Here is an 18,199-nt window from a genome sequence, read left to right on the forward strand (position 1 = left end):
CACACACACACACACACACACACGCACACTCAGACACACAAAGAGAGCACATCGATGTTTCTCACTTGGTATTTACGGGTTTTTGGTTTTTTTCTTTTTTCTTTCCTCTTCTCTTAATCTAACATAGCAAGCTATGCTACAAAAGCATTCATTTTTAACTCACGAAGTACCTGTTCGTCAAGGTACTTACCTTGAATACTGAGCACAAAGTACCGTGTCATATACAAACACAAGTAAGTTACAACGCCCTCATGATGTGCATACAATCTAGAACGAACACATCTGGTCTACGGAGAGGGAAAACGATAGCATGAAGTAGTGTGGGTTAAAGTCATGTAAGTGACAGAGTTAACCTTAACCCTAAAGAATGTTGAAAGCTCACTTTGATGGTCAGGAAAAGCTTTGTGAAAAATATGCTATATCCTGAAGACAGTACGAAAATCAAGTACAAGAAATCAGAGAACCTAGGCTTTCATCCTGCCTTAGTCACTAAGCAGCTTGGTGGGCACATAATGTTCAAGGGCTTAAGTTTTGAGGATAGACTGCATAGTTTTCTAACATTTCTTTCTCCTTTATAATCTATGGAAATGAGTGGATAGGGCAATAGTTAAAACTAAAAAAAATTTCCCTTAGGTTCACAAGCACTCTTGCCACAAAACCCCAAAGAAAAAAAATTAACATGATAGTTTACTATTGAATCTCACTACCTCAACCCAATTTTGATAAGTACATGTCTTTTTTTGTTTGTTTTTGAGGTCCTTCTTTAGAAATCAGTCTAAATTTACTGTATATACAAACTTATGTGATCCTTTTTGTCTGAAGCTAAGTATAGATTACACACATTTTGACTATGAACCTTTTTGGCATTTCCCATCTCCCCTCTCTCTGTGCTTGAGGACAATTCAGAAGGGGTTTGGGATACAGCATACAGCACCAGGTAGAAAATACAGATGACAGCCTATTATGCATAAGGCTAGGAAGTCACTGACCACCAGCACTGCAATAAGTGAGTAAATAAGCAAATAAAAAAAAATACTGCCGATGAAGAAACTTGAACATCCACATTCTCAGAACAAGAAAAGTCACAAGTGTATGCAAGAGATACCTTCAGCTATGAAATGGGAGATAGGTCCTTGGATCAAAACTAGATTTCAAGATATGTGTATGTATGAGTTACTCGAGTATGAACACGGGGCCTCTCATTTGCTAAGCATCAGCTCTGACACTTAGGCCATGACTCTCTAACAACTCAGACTAGATTTGAAAGTAAAAAGTGGGACTAGGATAATGGAAATTTTAGGACTATTTTGGATGGAAGGAAATCATCTTAGATGAATTCTTTTTCACTGTGCTAGGGGTCAACCCCATGGCCTCAAGCACATTGGCCAAATGTTCAACTGCTGAGCAGTGTCAGTCCTTCAAAGGCATCTTACAGAGGACTTAATTCTAATACCTTATTTTAGAGAAGCAGAGACTAATGTGTAGACTAGAATGTGATTTTAGTTACCCAGTAACTCTGTGCTTTTGCCCTATCCTTTGTGAGAATGGTTGGGGGGAAAAAAGGGTTTGAATAGTTACTAGGGTAAGTGTTATGTATGGATAAGGGACATGAGACTGAAGACTGCAATTAAAGGGTATAAATTCCTAGTAAATACAGTCAGTAAAACTGATTTCCAGCCATTCTTAGCCAATGAGAATGAAAACTTAAATTAAAAAATGGAGATGTCCTAACATTTTTAATGCATTTGGCAGATTATTGATGCAGTGAGTGTATTATTGGAAAGTTACTTTTATTGTCCAAATAACAAGGAGGAAAGATTCCAATTTACTGACCTGTGGCTACTTTCTCTTGAGAATGTTTACGAAGTTTTAGATGAGATAAGCTAAGGGTCTTTTGTTTTACATAAAGGTATGCTTTTTCCCCCTCCTTTGGCACACTTCATCTAGTTATTACTAGAGTACCTTAAAAGTGACTGATTAGATACAGCAACAAAATACAGTTATTATTAAAAACAGGATTTCTCAAGATTGGAGACATGGTTCAAGAGGTAAGTACTGAATATGAATCCTGGTCTCTGGCAAAAAAAAAAGGGGGATTTCAGGAGCTTGAGAAAATATACAAATAAAGGGAAGGGGATAAGGAAGAGAAGAAAAGAACAAGGGTAGGAAAATGGAAGAGATGGAAACAGACCTAAAGGAAGGAATAAGAAAGAGAAAGGGAGAAAAAATAAGAAGAGGGAGGAAGGAAAGAAGGGAGGGAGGGAGACAGAAGAAATGAATTAAAAGAGAGGGAAAGAACTAGAATATAATAACATTTACAGATTAACTTACTACATATCTCCTTAGAAATGAGTAGTAAATAGTTTTCCAAAAGGGATATAATCCTTAATATTTATTAGTCAGGGACAGCACCCAGGCCCTAAGTTCAAGCCCTATGACCAACACTCAGAATAAAATATAAATGAATACCTCAGGGTTATAACTACAGTATCATGCTATGATAATCTGCCTTCAGCCTCCCAAATAGCTGAAACTACAGACATGTACCACCACACCCAGCTGGTTTCTTCCTTCCACAGCCAAGAAAAGTAAGACCCCCCAACGGTTGTATAAGTAACATCTTAAGACTATCAGCTGTAGAGATAAAAGAAAAAAATTCTGTTTTTATTTTTACTTCTGGCATAATTGTCATATCAATGTATTACATAGCCTCAAAAAAGCCATCTGTGTTGAATTCTTGATACCTTTTTGATAATTTACTACACATTGTTTAGTATTAAAATCTGTCTTCCTCCACTAGCTTTCCTCAAAATAAAAACAAAACAGGAAGTCATTTACTTATAAATTAAGTTCCAACTTTTTCCAATATGTAAGATATGTATGTAGACAATATGTCATGTCTGTCCCAGAGCTGAATTAATTTGTCTTCAAAGCTAGTTAGCAAATAACGATATTTAACAATTCTCTTCTCATTACTGAATCCTTGTTTAGGCCTGAAGGTTTTCACTAGTAACTTAGTGGACTTTCAATTTATATCATTTTCTAAATAAGCAGAAAAAATGTATAATACTCCTCTTTCTCACAACAGTTAAACAATAAAAGCATCTGAATCTCTTCATTTTAAAAACATAAATATAAGCTTGGCGCAGTGGCTGTAATCCTAGCTACTCAAGATCTGAGGATCAAGGTTCAAAGCCAACCCCGGGCACAAAAGGACCTGAGACTCTTATCTCCAATTAACCTCTAGAAAATGGGAAGTGGGGCTTGGCTCCAGGGTAGGGCAGCAGCCTTGACCTGAAGAGTTCAGGGACAGCACCCAGGCCAAGTTCAAGCCCCATACTAAAGAAATCTCTCATCTAATAAAAAGATTTACATACATATATACTTATATACTTAAAGTACACAACACACACACACACATACACACTCCTCTGCTATAACTACCAGAATTTGTACTAGAATAGAAATGTGTTTATATTAGTTTAAGAAAAAGATAAGTGAGGCTGGTGGCCTATGCCTCTAATCCTAGCTACTCAGGAGGTGGATCAAAGAACCAACGTTCAAAACTAGCCTAGGCAGACAAATCCAAGAGACGTTTTCCAATTAATTAGCAAAAAGCTAGAAGCAGAGGTATAAGTCAAGAGTGAAAAAGCTGGTGAGAGTTTGAGACTCTGAGCTAAATTCGGTTACTTTTAAAGAAGGAAAGAACAAAGATGGGGGTAGGAGTGTGGACGAGTGGTAGAGTGCTTGCCTAGCATGCACAAAGACCTGGATTTGATTCCTTGGTTCCACATATATAGGAAAAGCCAAAAGTGGTACTGTGCCTCAAGTGGTAGATCTCTAGCCCTGAAAAAGCCCAAGGACAGTGTTCTGGCCATGTTCAAACCTCAGGACTGGCCAGGAAAGAAAAGAGCAAAAGGAAATAAGAAAAAGGTATGTGAATATTTTATTAGTTTTAAACATTCAGTATTTACTACAGTATTTAGATGGCATTACTAATTCACCATATATACTAAAAAATTTAGCAAAAAGTATAATTTTGCTGTATAATTATGAACATCATAACTATGGGCATAACCAGTTTTGTATTTAAAAACATTCTTCAAAGCTTCACATAAAATAACTACATACACTGTTATCATCTAAACTATATACGGAAAACATTAAACTTTGTGGGGTTTTTTTGAATTATAAATTTATAGTTTGGTAAGAGGTGCTTTTTTACAGGAGTTTCAGCTTTACTGACCCACAGCTCTCCAAATTCTTGGATAAAAACACTGAGCCTTTGCTATAACCACCACACCAATTATTCAACACTGAGCTTAATTACTTGTTTACGTCTGCATGTGATCTCAGATTTACAATTTCAAATGAAATTTCAGGGTTAGTTTTAAAGACTTAATGAGCTCATCCTTTCCCATGCATCATTTTAGACTCAATTTAAACTTCATGAATCGGCAGATGAAGATGGTTTGTAGCAGCCTTTGTCTGAGTCAGCCACTGTTCAGCCTGGTCAAGGAGTAGAGACTTTAGTCTTTTTTTTTTTTTTTTTTTTTGCCAGTCCTGGAGCTTGAACTCAGGGCCTAGGCACTATCCTTGGACACTTTTTGCTCTAGGTTAGCACTCTGCCACTTGAGCCATAATCCAGCCTTTTCTGTGTATAAGATACCAAGGACTCGAACCCAGGGCTTCATGTATGTTAGGCAAGCACCCTAACACTAGGCCACACTCCTGGCAAGAGTTTAATCTTAATGAGCTATTTCTGCCAAAGGTCACTATAGAAACTATGAATGTATCTAGACAAAAATTCATTTAAAAATGCATTTAAGATGTGTAACTATCCTAGCTACACTTTCTCTATTAAACTATGCATTTTATCTCCAAATCCCACCCATTACTTCATCTGTATCTCATGAAACATGCATTTCTAACTCTAACAGGTGCCTATCTCTGGCAGCTATTTTCAGTTGTCTGCAGTTTACAGCATTCTTACCCCCATAAAAATACGATTATTCTAGAATAATCACTTACTTGCATATAAAATAAATATATCAATTATATGTTTTTCTGGAAATGATGCTGTTATTTTTCATATTATTTGGCAATGTTAACCTACATTCTTAAATGGCTTTATAAGAGAATTGTATAAAAGATTGGGGACATAGCTCAATGGTAAAGGCTTTGCCTGATGAAGTCTGGGGTTCAATCTCCAGAAGCACAAAACGTGAGTAAATTCTAAATGACTGTCTTCTCCTGTCCAAGACATGTTACTTCTTTAGTATCCTATATGAAAGTTATCCTCTACAGCTCTGTGTGATAATGGACTCCTACTGTCTAAAAAAGAAATCACAAAAAAATAATTACCTTAAACACCATTGTACCTTTCTGCAAGCTTATTCTATATGTAAATATATACACATATGAGCATAGATATGATATAGACTGATTTCCATCATAAAATACTGTTCTAAAATGCATCACATGGGAGAAACTATCTATAGTTAATTACATGTCTCAAGTAACTGCGAAGTGTTGAATCATTTGGGCTGCACCATCAGCCATTGATGACATCAGCGGTCTTTGCATGCCAGACTTCCAAGAGCACCAGAGTTTTCAGGACCTTTCTCCTCATTACTGGTAACTGCTATGATGAATGGATGTCCACAGCATTAATGAGAACCTAGTTAGCATGATCTCCTATTTTTGGTTTGCCTTTTTTTTTTTTTGCCAGTCCTGGGCTTGATCTCAGGGCCTGAGCACTGTCCTTGGACTTTCTCAAGGCTAGAGCTCTACCACTTGAGCCTCAGCACCACTTCCAGCTTTTTTCTATATGTGGTACCGAGGAATCGAACCCGGGTCTTCATGCATGCTAGGCAAGCACTTTAACCACTAGGCCAAACTGCTGGCCTTTGATTTGCCTTTTTGCACTGATTGTTGATACTGAGCATGCCTACTGGCCATTTGCAAGTTTTTCTAAAAATTTGAATGTCGATTCAAAATCTTTGTCCACTTTTAGACTGGATTATTGGCTTTTTTATTATTTACTTGTAAGAGTTCTTTATATGTCCTGAATATAAATCTCCATTCAGTATTTTCTTCTACTTTTCAAATTGTCTTTTAACCTTCTTAAGATATCCTTTGGACCACTCAACCACAAATGTCTTTAACTTTGATAGTCTAGTGTCCCTATTTTCTTCTACTGCTAGATATACTCTTTCTGTTATATATAAGAAACCACTGCATAATTTGAGGTCACAAAGATTCACTCCTATTGTTTCTTCTAAAAATTTTATAGGTGAACTCTAAAATCCAAGTCTACGCTTTATTTTGAGTCAACATCAGTATGTAGTATGAGATAGAAATTAACCTTCATTATTTTGAACATGAGAGAAATTCTTCTTAAATCCAAAGCATTAACGAAAAGATTTTTTTTGCCAGTCCTGGTCTTGAGTTCAGGGCCTGACCACTGTCCTTGGGCTTTCTCAAGACTAGATCTCCACCACTGAGTCACAGCACCACTTTCAGCTTTTTCTATGTATGTAGTACTGAGGAACCAAGCCCAGGTCTTCATCCATCACTAGGCCAAACTCTTGCCCCCACTGAAAAGATTTAAAAAATAAAAAAAGACAAAAAAGTCAAGGCAAATTGTGGTGGCACATTCCTGTAATCTATCCACTGTGGAGTCAGGAGGTTTCCAGTTTGAGGCCAACCAAGCAAAAGTTCGTACGACTCTTAACTCAAAAACAAAAACAACCTGGGTATGGTGGCACATGCCACCATAAGAGCCAGTTCAGACAAAATTAGTGCAAGATCCTATGAGAAAAACAAACTAAAAAGCTAAAAAGTTAGAGATGTGTTTCAAGTGGCAGAGGACTTGAGTTCAATCTCTAGTTTGGAAGAGAGGCAGAAGAAGGGAAATGAGGGGAGGTTAAGGGAGGGGATGGGAGAGGAGAGGGAAAATGGAAGGAGAGGAGAAGATTAGAGAAATGGAAGGGAAGAGGTAGGGACTAAAGGAGGGAAAAAGGGAGAGAGGGAGGAAGGAAGGGAGGGAGCGAGCAAGCGAGCGAGCAAGCGAGCAAGCGAGCACCTGACGTTATGCAGAGGTTAAGATTGGCAGGATTACAATTCCAGATCAGCTGAAGCAAAAGTAAGTTTATAAGACCCCACCTCAATAGAACAAACCAGTTATGGCGGCATAGGCTTATCATTCCTGCTATTAGCAGAAGAGAAAATAGGAGGATCCCAGTCTCTGTGAAAAGTGAGGGCTTATCCCACAAACAGGGTCATCTTTCCTTCTGAGGTATGTGAACATCCTTATACAAGGAGAGTATGTGTTGACACGCACTGGACACGCATCCTCTTACCACACTGCGCAGTCTCTGCTGCTCTGCCTTGGAAGGCGTCATTAGTCCAGCGTCCTCATGTAGCCTTTCTAGCTTTGCCAAGCTTGTAATAAGGATAAGCCCTTTGTTTCAATGGAATGACAGCAATTAAGGCTGAATGGTCTCTCCTGCAGTCAGCACTAAGGTTCTTGACCATTAAAGTCCTGTTAAAGTTGTTGACTGTTCAAAACATCATCAGTAATTTGAATTAAGAAAATGAAAAGGCAATGAAGCGATCTAAAATCCGTATTAAATGGTTTCTTCTCTGGCAAAGAATCAAATTCATAAGATATGCATAAGATAAGCTAACGGACAAAGTAAATTCTTAATTCTTCAACCTCAAAGACTCATTAGGTTTACCACTAGATACTTCATATAGGTTTTTGAGGAATCCAAGGGTATTCTGCTTTTCCTCCACATCACAGGCCTACTACGACCCACTATGGAACTGGGGGACAGGGCTGACACACAGATTACAAATACTCTGAACCATCAGATCAGGCCCAGTATAACCAATACAGTTTTAAGAAGAATCCAGAACCCAGAGCCTATCCAAAAAATCATCTGAATTTGTGCTCTGAAACTCTCAATAGTTCATTAACAAGCTGTAGACATCCATACTGAAGTTAATTGTAGGTTAAAATGAAGTACTTGGATATCTCAAGACACAAAATCCCTGGCAGTAGGCTCTGCTGACATGGGAGAGTCAGAATATCAACGTTAGTACTTAATGCCTCTTTGTAGCCAGTCCTGGACTTCAACCATCTTAGGGTTTTAGTTAAAAGAGCCAGCTGGAATACTCTGCCAGCCCCTGATAATTTAAAAATCTCTTATTCTTTCTACATTTGCCTTAAGGAAAAAAATAAAAAGAGAAAGAAAGAAAAAAGTCATGAACTTGAGAGAGCTTTACATATAAAATTTCAGAACTCAACTAAAAGGGAAAATTGGATGTTATGACATGAATGTAAGATACACAAAGTGAGTGGCAAATTTTCAAGAATATGAATTGCTTCAAGGATGAATTACTTAAAATTCAATGTAAGAATAGCATTTGCTTTCTGACAGGTTACTCATAAACATGAAGCAGAGAGGCCAAAAGTTGTAAAACATGTGGATGCAGCATGATTATAGGGCATAATTTGACCATAGGTGCAAACTATATGAAATACCAACATGCACTGGGGTTTAGTTACATAAAGTATGTAGGTTAGCTGCTTGAGCAAAACAACTCAGCTCTAAAGCACCTAGCTCGGTCTCTCACATCTGTCAGTCTCTCTTTTTCTCTCTATGCTAGAGCTTGAACTTGGGGCTTAAGTATTGTCCCTAAGCTTTTGTGCTATATCTCTACCACTAAGCCATAGCACCACTTCCAGGTGTTTGCTTTTTTCCTCGAGTTAAGAGCCTCACACTTTTTTCTACCCAGGTTGGCTCTGAGCTGTAATCCTCAGATCTCAGCCTCCTGAGTGTAAGCCACTGACATCGTCTCATTCTTCTATTTGGTTAACCCTGTAAAAGGATGATGCCTCTGTTTTGGTTTTCTCTCCAAGTTATCCATGCAGTCCTGCTGTTTTTGTTTTGGTTTTTGATATATGAGAGTCCCTCAGACAAACTGTTTCTCCCAGAAATGAGCAAGGCAGACCAAACTCCTTGGGAACAAACTTTACTACAAACAAAGCCTATCTATCTACCTTCTCTGTGCTGTGTACCACACCCACACTCCGCCCCTCAGATCTATCATTTCTTGGTCTTTTTTTTTTTTTTTGCCACCATTAACCAACCAGATACTCCTTTAAACCATTAACTTGGCTCAGCAGTAGAACACCTGCCTAATAAATGGGAGGCCTTGGGTTCAAACCCCAGTACTACTACTACTACTACTACTACCAACAACAACAACAACATCAACCCTAAAACAGACAAAAAAAAAAAAAACCCAATAAGCCATTAGCATCTACGCATCAAATGCTGGATACTGAAGATACAACACTGAATGAAGTTTTGCCTGTGAGGCAGTCACAGTCATTTGGCAGATGAGATTATGAGCAGACAACCACAACCATTCTCACAGTGGGAGAAGTGAGCAGAATATGTGCCAACAAAGTAGTAAGTCTTCCTGAAGGGCTATACTAACTCTCTTTAGGAAGATATGACATCTCCACTCCCCAGTAACAAGGCAGTGAGGCCAGCCCGTCTGTAAGATCCTTTCTTCATTTTTTTTTTGTGTGTGTTTCCATATGCTTTCCATTTCTTTAATTTAATGATTATATTTTAGGGCCAGGAGTTTGGCTTAGTGGTAGAGTGCTCACCTAGCATGCACGAAGACCCAGGTTCAATTCCTCAGTACCACTTACATAGAAAAAGCTGGAAGTGGTGCTGTGGCTCAAGTGGTAAAGTTCTAGCCTTGAAAAAGCCCAAAGACAGTGGTCAGGCCCTAGGTTCAAGCCCCAAGACTAGCAAAAAATAATAATTTTATTTTATTGTCAGGGTGATATATAGTGGGGTTATAGTTACATTTGTCAGGTAGTGGGTACATTACTTCTTGCAAGATCCTTTCTAGTTGCAAGTCATGATATCTTTGTCAAAAATGATGGGTACAGCCGGCCACGGTGGCTCACTCCTGTAATCCTAGCTACTCAGGAGGCTGAGATCCGAAGATCACGGTTCAAAGCCAGCTTGGGCACTAAAAAGTCCGTGGGAGTTATATCTACAATTAATCACCAGAAAACTGGAAGTGGAGCTGTGGCTCAAAGGGTATGACCGTAGCCTTGGGCTGAAGAGCTCAGGGACAATGCCCAGTCCCTGAGTTCAAGTCCCATGACTGACAAAAGAAAAAAAAAGTGGCGGGTACAATCCAGGAACTGATGATTCACACTTGTAATCCTCATTCCTCAGGAAGCTGAGATCTGAAAGCCAGTAGTCCAAGGTCAAGCTGGGCAAAAATGTCTGCTAGCATCCACCTCTAAAATCACAAAAAGCAGGGCTAATGGTATGTTTCAAATGGTAGAGCACCAGCCTAGTGAGCAGGAGGCCTGAGTTCAATCTGTAGTACTACCACCACCATCAAAAAACTCCCTCAAAACAACAAGGGGGGGGAAGAGGGCTGCTGCAGAAAATTCCAACCAATGATTAATCTAATCTCTATACCAAAATATGAATCATGTTACTCTAGAATTCTTTTAGTTTCCTATTCTCCTATTTTCCAATTTTCTGTAAATGGCAAATCATCTCATTATTAATTTCTATTGTTTCCACTCCATATTGTCTTTATTTAGTCTGCTTCTATGTCTTAATCTCTTTCCTGAATTACTGCAATAGCTTTCAAAAGGATGCTGGTAGCCCTCACCTAACTACCACTCAGTAGCCTAAGCAATCTTCCCCAGTCGGCTCATATGGCAATCCATTTTAACAAGACTATCTGCTATCTACTGCTCCTAGGACAAGGGGCTTGTCATCTTCAGTATACTGTGAACCAGACTCTTCAGCATCTGATCTAGCTCCACTCTTTTACACTCATACTGAACTTCTTGTATTTCCTTAGTCTACAATGCTCCCTTCCTAAGGGCCTCCTCAAAGGGGAACTTTAGTAGCCTTCCCAAACCACCTTTCAGTGTCTACCAGAAAGTGTGCTCTGCTTTGCCATTATCGTTCTTACCACACTATACAGTATCACCTTAATTACTTACTGGTCCTTCTCCCCACAAAGCTCTGCGTTCCATTTGGGCAATCCCTATTCTAAATAGCCTTGTATTGACTACGTAAAGCCTTCTACGTGCCTGGTCATGACATTATAGTTCATGCTTGATAAGTATTTGCCCATTCCTTCATTCATGTGTTCAACAAACTGTAAAGCAAGACTCAATGTATTCCAATTTGTCATGTTTATGAAATATTCCAGAAACTAAATCCTTCATCAAGACCATATTTAATCTATAAGCCTATCATGAATGACATTTTCTCAAAGAAATAAAAGAGGCTATCCATACGTCCAAAATTCAAATGACTTTAAAAACCTCTTACTTCTTCTAGTTTAGATAGTATATGCTGGGCGCCAGCAGCTCATGTTTGTAATCCTAGCTAACTCAGGATGCTGAAATGTGAGGATCACAGTTCAAAGCCAGCCTGGGCAGGAAAAATCATGACACTCTTATCTTGAATTAAGCACCAAAAAAGCCAGAAGTAGAGCTGTGACCCAAGTGGTAGAGTACTAGCCTTGAGCAGAAAAGCTCAGAGACAGTGTCCAGGCTGAGTTCAAGCCCCAGGACCATCACAATAGACAAAGCTTACTTTCTAAATTGTTCATAATAGGACTGTTCATATAGGATTACTAAGTGCAGCATTTTAAAAAATAAACTTATGACTACGTTTGCACTATTACATTATTTTTACAGATAAAGTGGTGAGTTTTCATTTTAAACCTAGTGAAAGTGGTACCTTGTTACTGACTCACCGATTCTTTTCCAGCTCATTGTGTGTAGATCTAAAAGAAAACAAAGAAAAAAATGGAGCATTAGCCATGCTTGATAATCAGGATACACAAAAGGAGATGGGTTTATCTACTTCTATACTAAGACCATCAGACCTCTGCAATCTCACTCCTCAGAATGAGGGCCAGTCATTCAAATATTGTGTTTTCAAATATTCTGAAACTGAGGAATTGTTCCCCTAATAAAATTAATACCAGTACTTACTTTTCTCCCTATACTTTATTGACTGTCGACAGCGTTAGAACTCATACGCAATCCTGTTTTTAAAATGTTTTTAAGTGTTATTATAAAGGTGGTGTACAGCGGGGTTCCAGTTAGGTAAGTCAGGTAAGAGTATATTTCTTTTTGGAAAGTGTCACTCTCCCCTCTCTCCAGTTTTCTCCTCCCATTCCCATTCACAAGTTGTTTAGTTCATTTTCAATATTGTATCCAGTGACATAATCCTATTTTTTTAAGATCTATATGTGAAGATCTCTTCTACTCACTCTTAAACACAGAGAAAAAGGGAAGTTTTGGCTACCACAGAAACTGAAACACACTTGTCTTATTGCTAAGAGATATAGGCAATGCAAGCATTCCTGCCCTTTATATGAAAAGTTAAACAAGGAAGAAAAATACAGTAATAGAAAGAAAAGGTATTGTACATTAATAAAATTAGGACATAAAAAGACCAGAAGGATATATAACTCAAAATGTTAGCTGTGGTCATTTGGCCTCTCAGTATTGTTAAGAGACTTCTCATCTACTGAACACCTCCTGTTAGACCACATGTAAAGCAATGAAAACATCCTGTCTCATTTTATCCCTAAAATTATGTTTTCCTTTGGCTTTGGTGGTACTGATATTTGAACTCAGGGCTTTACCACTTAAAGCCTGTTTGTTGGACACAGAGTCCTACTATGTGGTCCAGGCTGGCTTCAAACTTTCCATCTTTCTGCCTCAGACTCCTAAATGCTAGAATTAGAAGTATGCCGCTACTTGTAGCAATCTTTGCTTTAAAAACAAGAATATAATACTGAGGCTCAGAGATATGAAGAGACAGGACCCCATGCCAAAAGTAGAGGCAGCAGGCTCGCTCATTAGTTGTGGGAATTTTACCGGTATCTAAGTTCCAAGGCAAAAGCTTAGACTTGGGATTGTCTCCTGTCTACCCTTTGCTTTCATAGCAGTTTCATAAAGTCCAGTAACATAGATGAAGATAAACTGATTTTCATCTTGAGGAAGGTAATAAAAGGACTTCTCCCTCAACAAATGTAAAAAAGAATTGTTGGATGTTTCAAGAGCAGACAAATTAACAGGAAATACATACATATGTATACAAATAAGATTTTTTTTTTTGCCAGTCCTGGGGCTTGTACTCAGGGCCTGAGCACTGTCCTTGGCTTTTTCAAGGCTATCACTCTACCACTTGAGACCTATAGCACCACTTCCAGTTTTTTCTATATATGTGGTACCAAGGAATCGAACTAGGGTCTTCATGCATGCTAGGCAAGCACTCTACCACTAGGCCAAACTCCTGGACTCACAAATAAGATTTTAAAAAAAAATCTGAAAACACAGATATTTAACTTCAAAAGAAATAGCGTTCAAAAATCAATTACAATGAAACCTCTATCACCATATAAGAATTTATTAAAATTGTTCTTTGTGTGTAGATGTTAAAAAGATAAAAAGGGGGAAGGTATATTTTAAAGATATTTTAAATAAAAGCGTTCTTCAAAGTAGGAGTGGCTAAGCTGGGCGCGGTGACTCCTGCCTGTAATCCTAGCTACTCAGGAGGCCGAGATCTGAGGATTGTGGTTCAAAGCCAGCCTGGGCACTATAGAATGTGAGCCTCTTATCTCCAATTAATCACTAGAAAACAAGAAGTGGGCCCATGGCTCAAGGGGTAAGATACCAGCCTTAAGCAGAAGAACTCAGGGACAGCGCCTAGGCCCAGAGATCAAGCCCCCAAACCCACAAAAAACCAAACCAAACCAAAAGAGTGGCTAATCAAAGATGAGATTCTCAGCCCCTTCTTGGCAAGTAGATCAGAGTTTAACTGCCTTTCTCTGAGAAAAAAACTAAGGAAAACAAAATTAAGAGACAATTCACACATAAAATATGAGAGCAAGTAGTAAGTGTACAAACATTTTAAGTAGGAATGAGTAGATTCTGGTTCACAGTAAACTTGTTCTCAATAATCTGGCAATCCCATGGGTACCAATTAAGATGAAAAAAGAAAATGCAAACAATAATATACACAAATATAACCAATTGTGAAACTCCAATATATTACATTGAACCTATTATAAAGAAGTTAATCTGACTTCCTGCAGTGAACAAAATTAAAGCAGGTTCTTTTTACCTCTCTCAAACAAAATCTTTTCACCAAACCAGAAAATATAAGTCACATTTAGTTATAACACTAACTAAGTTTAGTAAGACTCCTAAATAATGAGAAACAAGAATGACCACAAATATACTAATCATTATAATATTGCCATATTCTTCTCATTTTTTTTACTGTTCTGGTTAGTTAAATGTTTTTTGACCAAGTCAAAAAAATTAGAACTTTCAGTGTTCCAGACTGCATTAGGCTCCAGAATTTCCAGTTGGTAACTTCAGAAGTGCACAGGCATGATCACATCTCAAGGCAAAACATACGAAGAGAAGCACAACTCTGTGGGAGCTCAAAGAAGGCAGAGCTTACTTCCAAGTGAGACTACCAGGAAACTTTTAGAGAAGGATGGCATTTGATCTAGGGCTGGGCAATAAGTAGGGTACATCTGCCACTGGTAAAGTCTGGAAACTATTAAGGATGCCATTCTGGGTAGAAGGGGTAAATAAAAAAGCAGAGCTATGAAACTCAAAGAAAAATCAGGTAACATGGTATAAGTGGCATACAAACCCATGTGTATGAGGAAAAACAAACTTTCGGTTTGTTATTAACTATTGCTCACTAGATGTATTAACTTTGGGACAAATTATTTAACGTCTCAGATTCACAGTTCCTCATTTTAAAACAGGCATATTGTCATGTGCCTTGGTTAGTTATTTTGAGAAGTGGAGAAAAATATGTAAAAGCATCTAGCACACAGAAAGGACTCAATAAATGTTAGCTACTGCTCTTGAACTTTTTGTTCTTGAAGACAAGATTTCACTGTGTAGCTCAGGCTAGCCTACATTCACAATCCTCCTGCCTCAGCTTCCTAAGTACCAGGATTACAGGACTGTGCCACCCCTCCCTGGCTATTTTATTATTTTTCACAAGACTAAAAATACATTAAACATGAAAAGAGATTCTATTTGCTATCTGGATTAATATATACAATCTACTATTAAATTTTTAAAAAGTGCAAAAATATAAAAAAAAAGAGAATGAAACATGTTGAAATTGTTTTAAGAAAAAGAGAAAGGCTAAGGGCACCAAGTAGGATAAATTTATACACATATAGAAATGTCACAATGAAACCCCAGCTCATACAACTAATGTATTCTACTAAGGATATTGTCAAGTATACAACAGGGGTCAGGAGTTGGGCTTAGTGGTAGAGTGCTTGCCTAAAAAGCCAGAAGTGGTGCTCTGGTTCAAGTGATAGAGCTTTAGCTTTGAGAAAACCCAAGGACAGTGCTCAGGCCCTGAGCCCAAGCCCAGGACTGACAAAAAAAAAAAGTATACAATATAAGACAACATGATAAGTTTTCAAAAGGTTTTGATGCTTAGAGCTAATGTAGCATTATGCAAGCAAATACATATTCAAAATGATAGAGACACTGAAAGACATGACAGGTATCTGAAGCCATTTGGTTAGTCAGCTACACTGTGGTTAGCAGTTTGACAGTCAGAAAGAGCCTAATTATACGCACACATAGAAAAATAATAGTCCAAATAGTGATGGCAATAAGTGAGTAATTGAACAATCCTTTTGCTTCTGTGACAGTCTGTGTCATTCAGGTCCTTTTAATGGTATGCCACTGAAACACCCAACTATGGTAAAAATCCCTGCAAGGTGCAGATGTGGTGAGGAGTATGTCACCCATTTGGCTTGCCAACACATTTTGCTTCTAATGAAATGTACTTCTGAAGGTGAATACTAAGAACTATCCTGCTTTTTGACACTAAATGCTAAACACAACTTCCAAGGGCAGAGAAAGATGTTTCTATCATTTTATCACTGAATCATAGACAATCTTTTTGCCCTCCCCCCACAAAACACACAAATAACATGCTGTTTGGAGAGAAATCCTAACACCTTCCCTCCTTGGACAGCCATTGTTATTTCAACTAGAGCTGTGAGCTTTCACTGACTCCAGCATAGCTCCAATATGTAAACTTTGATCCTTTCCCCGGCAGTCAGTGAAATGAAGTGTAGGATTGACACTACTCAACAGGACAGCTGTTGTGGAAGGAAAATGGAAGCCTTCACACTCACCAGATTTTTACATAGAGTAAACCAAAATGAAGAAAATATGTGAGAATTGTTTTCAAGTGCATGCTTATATCAGTGTTATATAATAAGACTAAATCCAGGATCTGGGAAAAGCACGTCATCAGACTTGTATGATTAGATTAGTGCCTGGAAAACTGTCCTCACTGGAAAAGAAACAATAAAAGAACCATGCTGGGCCAGGAGTTTGGCCTAGTGGTAGAGTGCTTGCCTAGCATGCACCAAGACCCGAGTTCGATTCCTCAGTACCACATACGTAGCAAAAAGCCAGAAGTGGTGCTGTGTAGCCTTGAGAAAATTCAGGACAGTGCTCAGGCCCTAAGCTCAAGCCCAGGACTGGCAAAAAAAAAAAAAAAAAGAACCATGCTATACCCAAAAGGAAGCAATGTCATTTCATGTCTAAGGATAAATCTAAAAGAGAATGCTTTCTTCAAATCAACTGTGCTGCCTGCTTAGAATAGTGTACATACACACTGTTTCAAATGTAGCTTGCTATTGAAATCAGCCACCACCTGTGCCATAAGGGTTAAGCCAATCACTTAAATCCTCTCTTGGCCACTGTGCTCTAACCATAAAATGATGATAATATCTTACCTTCATCAGCAGAGAACTGTACTACATGAAATCTTAAATTCTATGACTTGTAATCTTCAACATCTATTCAGTATTTTGACCAAAAAAAGAAGCCTCTCATCTAACAGCAAGAGACACAGTTGTCTTTCCAACTTACATGTCATAACCAACTTAAGCCTCCTTCAAAATGATACAATATTGCTGAGCGATATGTCCACAAGTAACTCAGCCATAGGCAACTTACATTTCAACTAAGCATTTAATAGAAAGCCTGAGTTAGTTTAGTGTGAGGCATTTTTTTTTCCTTGAAAATTGTTCATACCACTCTCTTATGGTAAAGCAAACATCTCAGAGGATGCACCCACTTCAACTTTATGCTAGCTATTAACACTTTACTACTAATCTCCATTTTTTTTTGTTCTGAAACTTCACAGTTTTTCTTACTTTTAAAAACTGAATGAAAACTGTTTTTTAATACAGAAAAAAAATCTAAAGCTGGGCACGGTGGCCCATGCCTGAAACCCTAGCTACTCAGGAGGCTGAGATCTGAGGATCAAGGTTCAAAGCCAGCCCAGGCACAAAAGGACCTGAGACTCTTATCTCCAATTAACCTGTAGAAAACAGGAAGTGGGGCTTGGCTCCAGGTTAGGGTGGTAGCCTTGATCTGAAGAGCTCAGCGACAGCACCCAGGCTGAGTTCAAGCCCCATGACTCCCTGCCCCCCCCACCCCATCAAAGTATCACAAAACAAGTCTTCGTTCAATTCTCTGAATAAACAAGTATATGCTTAAGAATAAAACTATGGAGAAAACATTTGAAATTATTTCCATGACTCTAAAATTATTCTAGAAAAATATATTACCCATTCTCTTCCTCTCTTCTTCAACCATAAAAATCCATAAAGACTACAAAAGGCTACAAAGCTGAAAACATATTAATAAAATCATTTCTTCTAAAATAAAATGTCAACATTCTAAAATTTAAAAAGTTGAGGCCGGGAGTTTGGCCTAATGGTAGAATGCTTGGCTAGCATGCACGAAGATCCAGGTTCAATTCCTTGGTACCACATACAATAGAAAAAAAGCTGGAAGTGGTGCTGAGGCTCAAGTGGTAGAGCTCTCGCCTTGAGCAAGTTCAAGGACAGTGCTCAGGCCCTGAGCTCAACCCAGGACTGGCACCAAAAAAAAAAAAAAAAAAAAAAAGTCAAACTGGCAGGAGGCAGGGGGGAGGGGATATAAGGAAAAGCAGACAGATACAGAAATACTACTCAAGGTGTATAGGCGATAAAGGAAGTGGGAAATATGAAATGTCTGGTGGCAGGGAACAGACTG

The 18,199-nt window shown here is 38.3% G+C and overlaps 1 protein-coding gene across 6 annotated transcripts in view; it reads right to left on the reverse strand.

The window, feature by feature from the left end:
• The window catches only part of Mxi1 (MAX interactor 1, dimerization protein), a 66,898-nt gene that overhangs the window by 23,173 nt on the left and 25,526 nt on the right, over positions 1 to 18,199 (reverse strand). For all 6 annotated transcript variants that reach the window (XM_090345911.1, XM_090345916.1, XM_090345912.1 and 3 more), the window contains exon 3: positions 11,830 to 11,859. In XM_090345911.1, the coding sequence (XP_090202037.1) occupies positions 11,830 to 11,859 (30 nt within the window). The remainder of the gene's footprint in view (positions 1 to 11,829; positions 11,860 to 18,199) is intronic.

Source organism: Megascapheus bottae, chromosome 15 (assembly GCF_031878675.1).
Source record: "Megascapheus bottae isolate mThoBot1 chromosome 15, mThoBot2.hap1, whole genome shotgun sequence".
In the NCBI taxonomy this organism is placed as follows: Eukaryota; Metazoa; Chordata; class Mammalia; order Rodentia; family Geomyidae; genus Megascapheus; species Megascapheus bottae.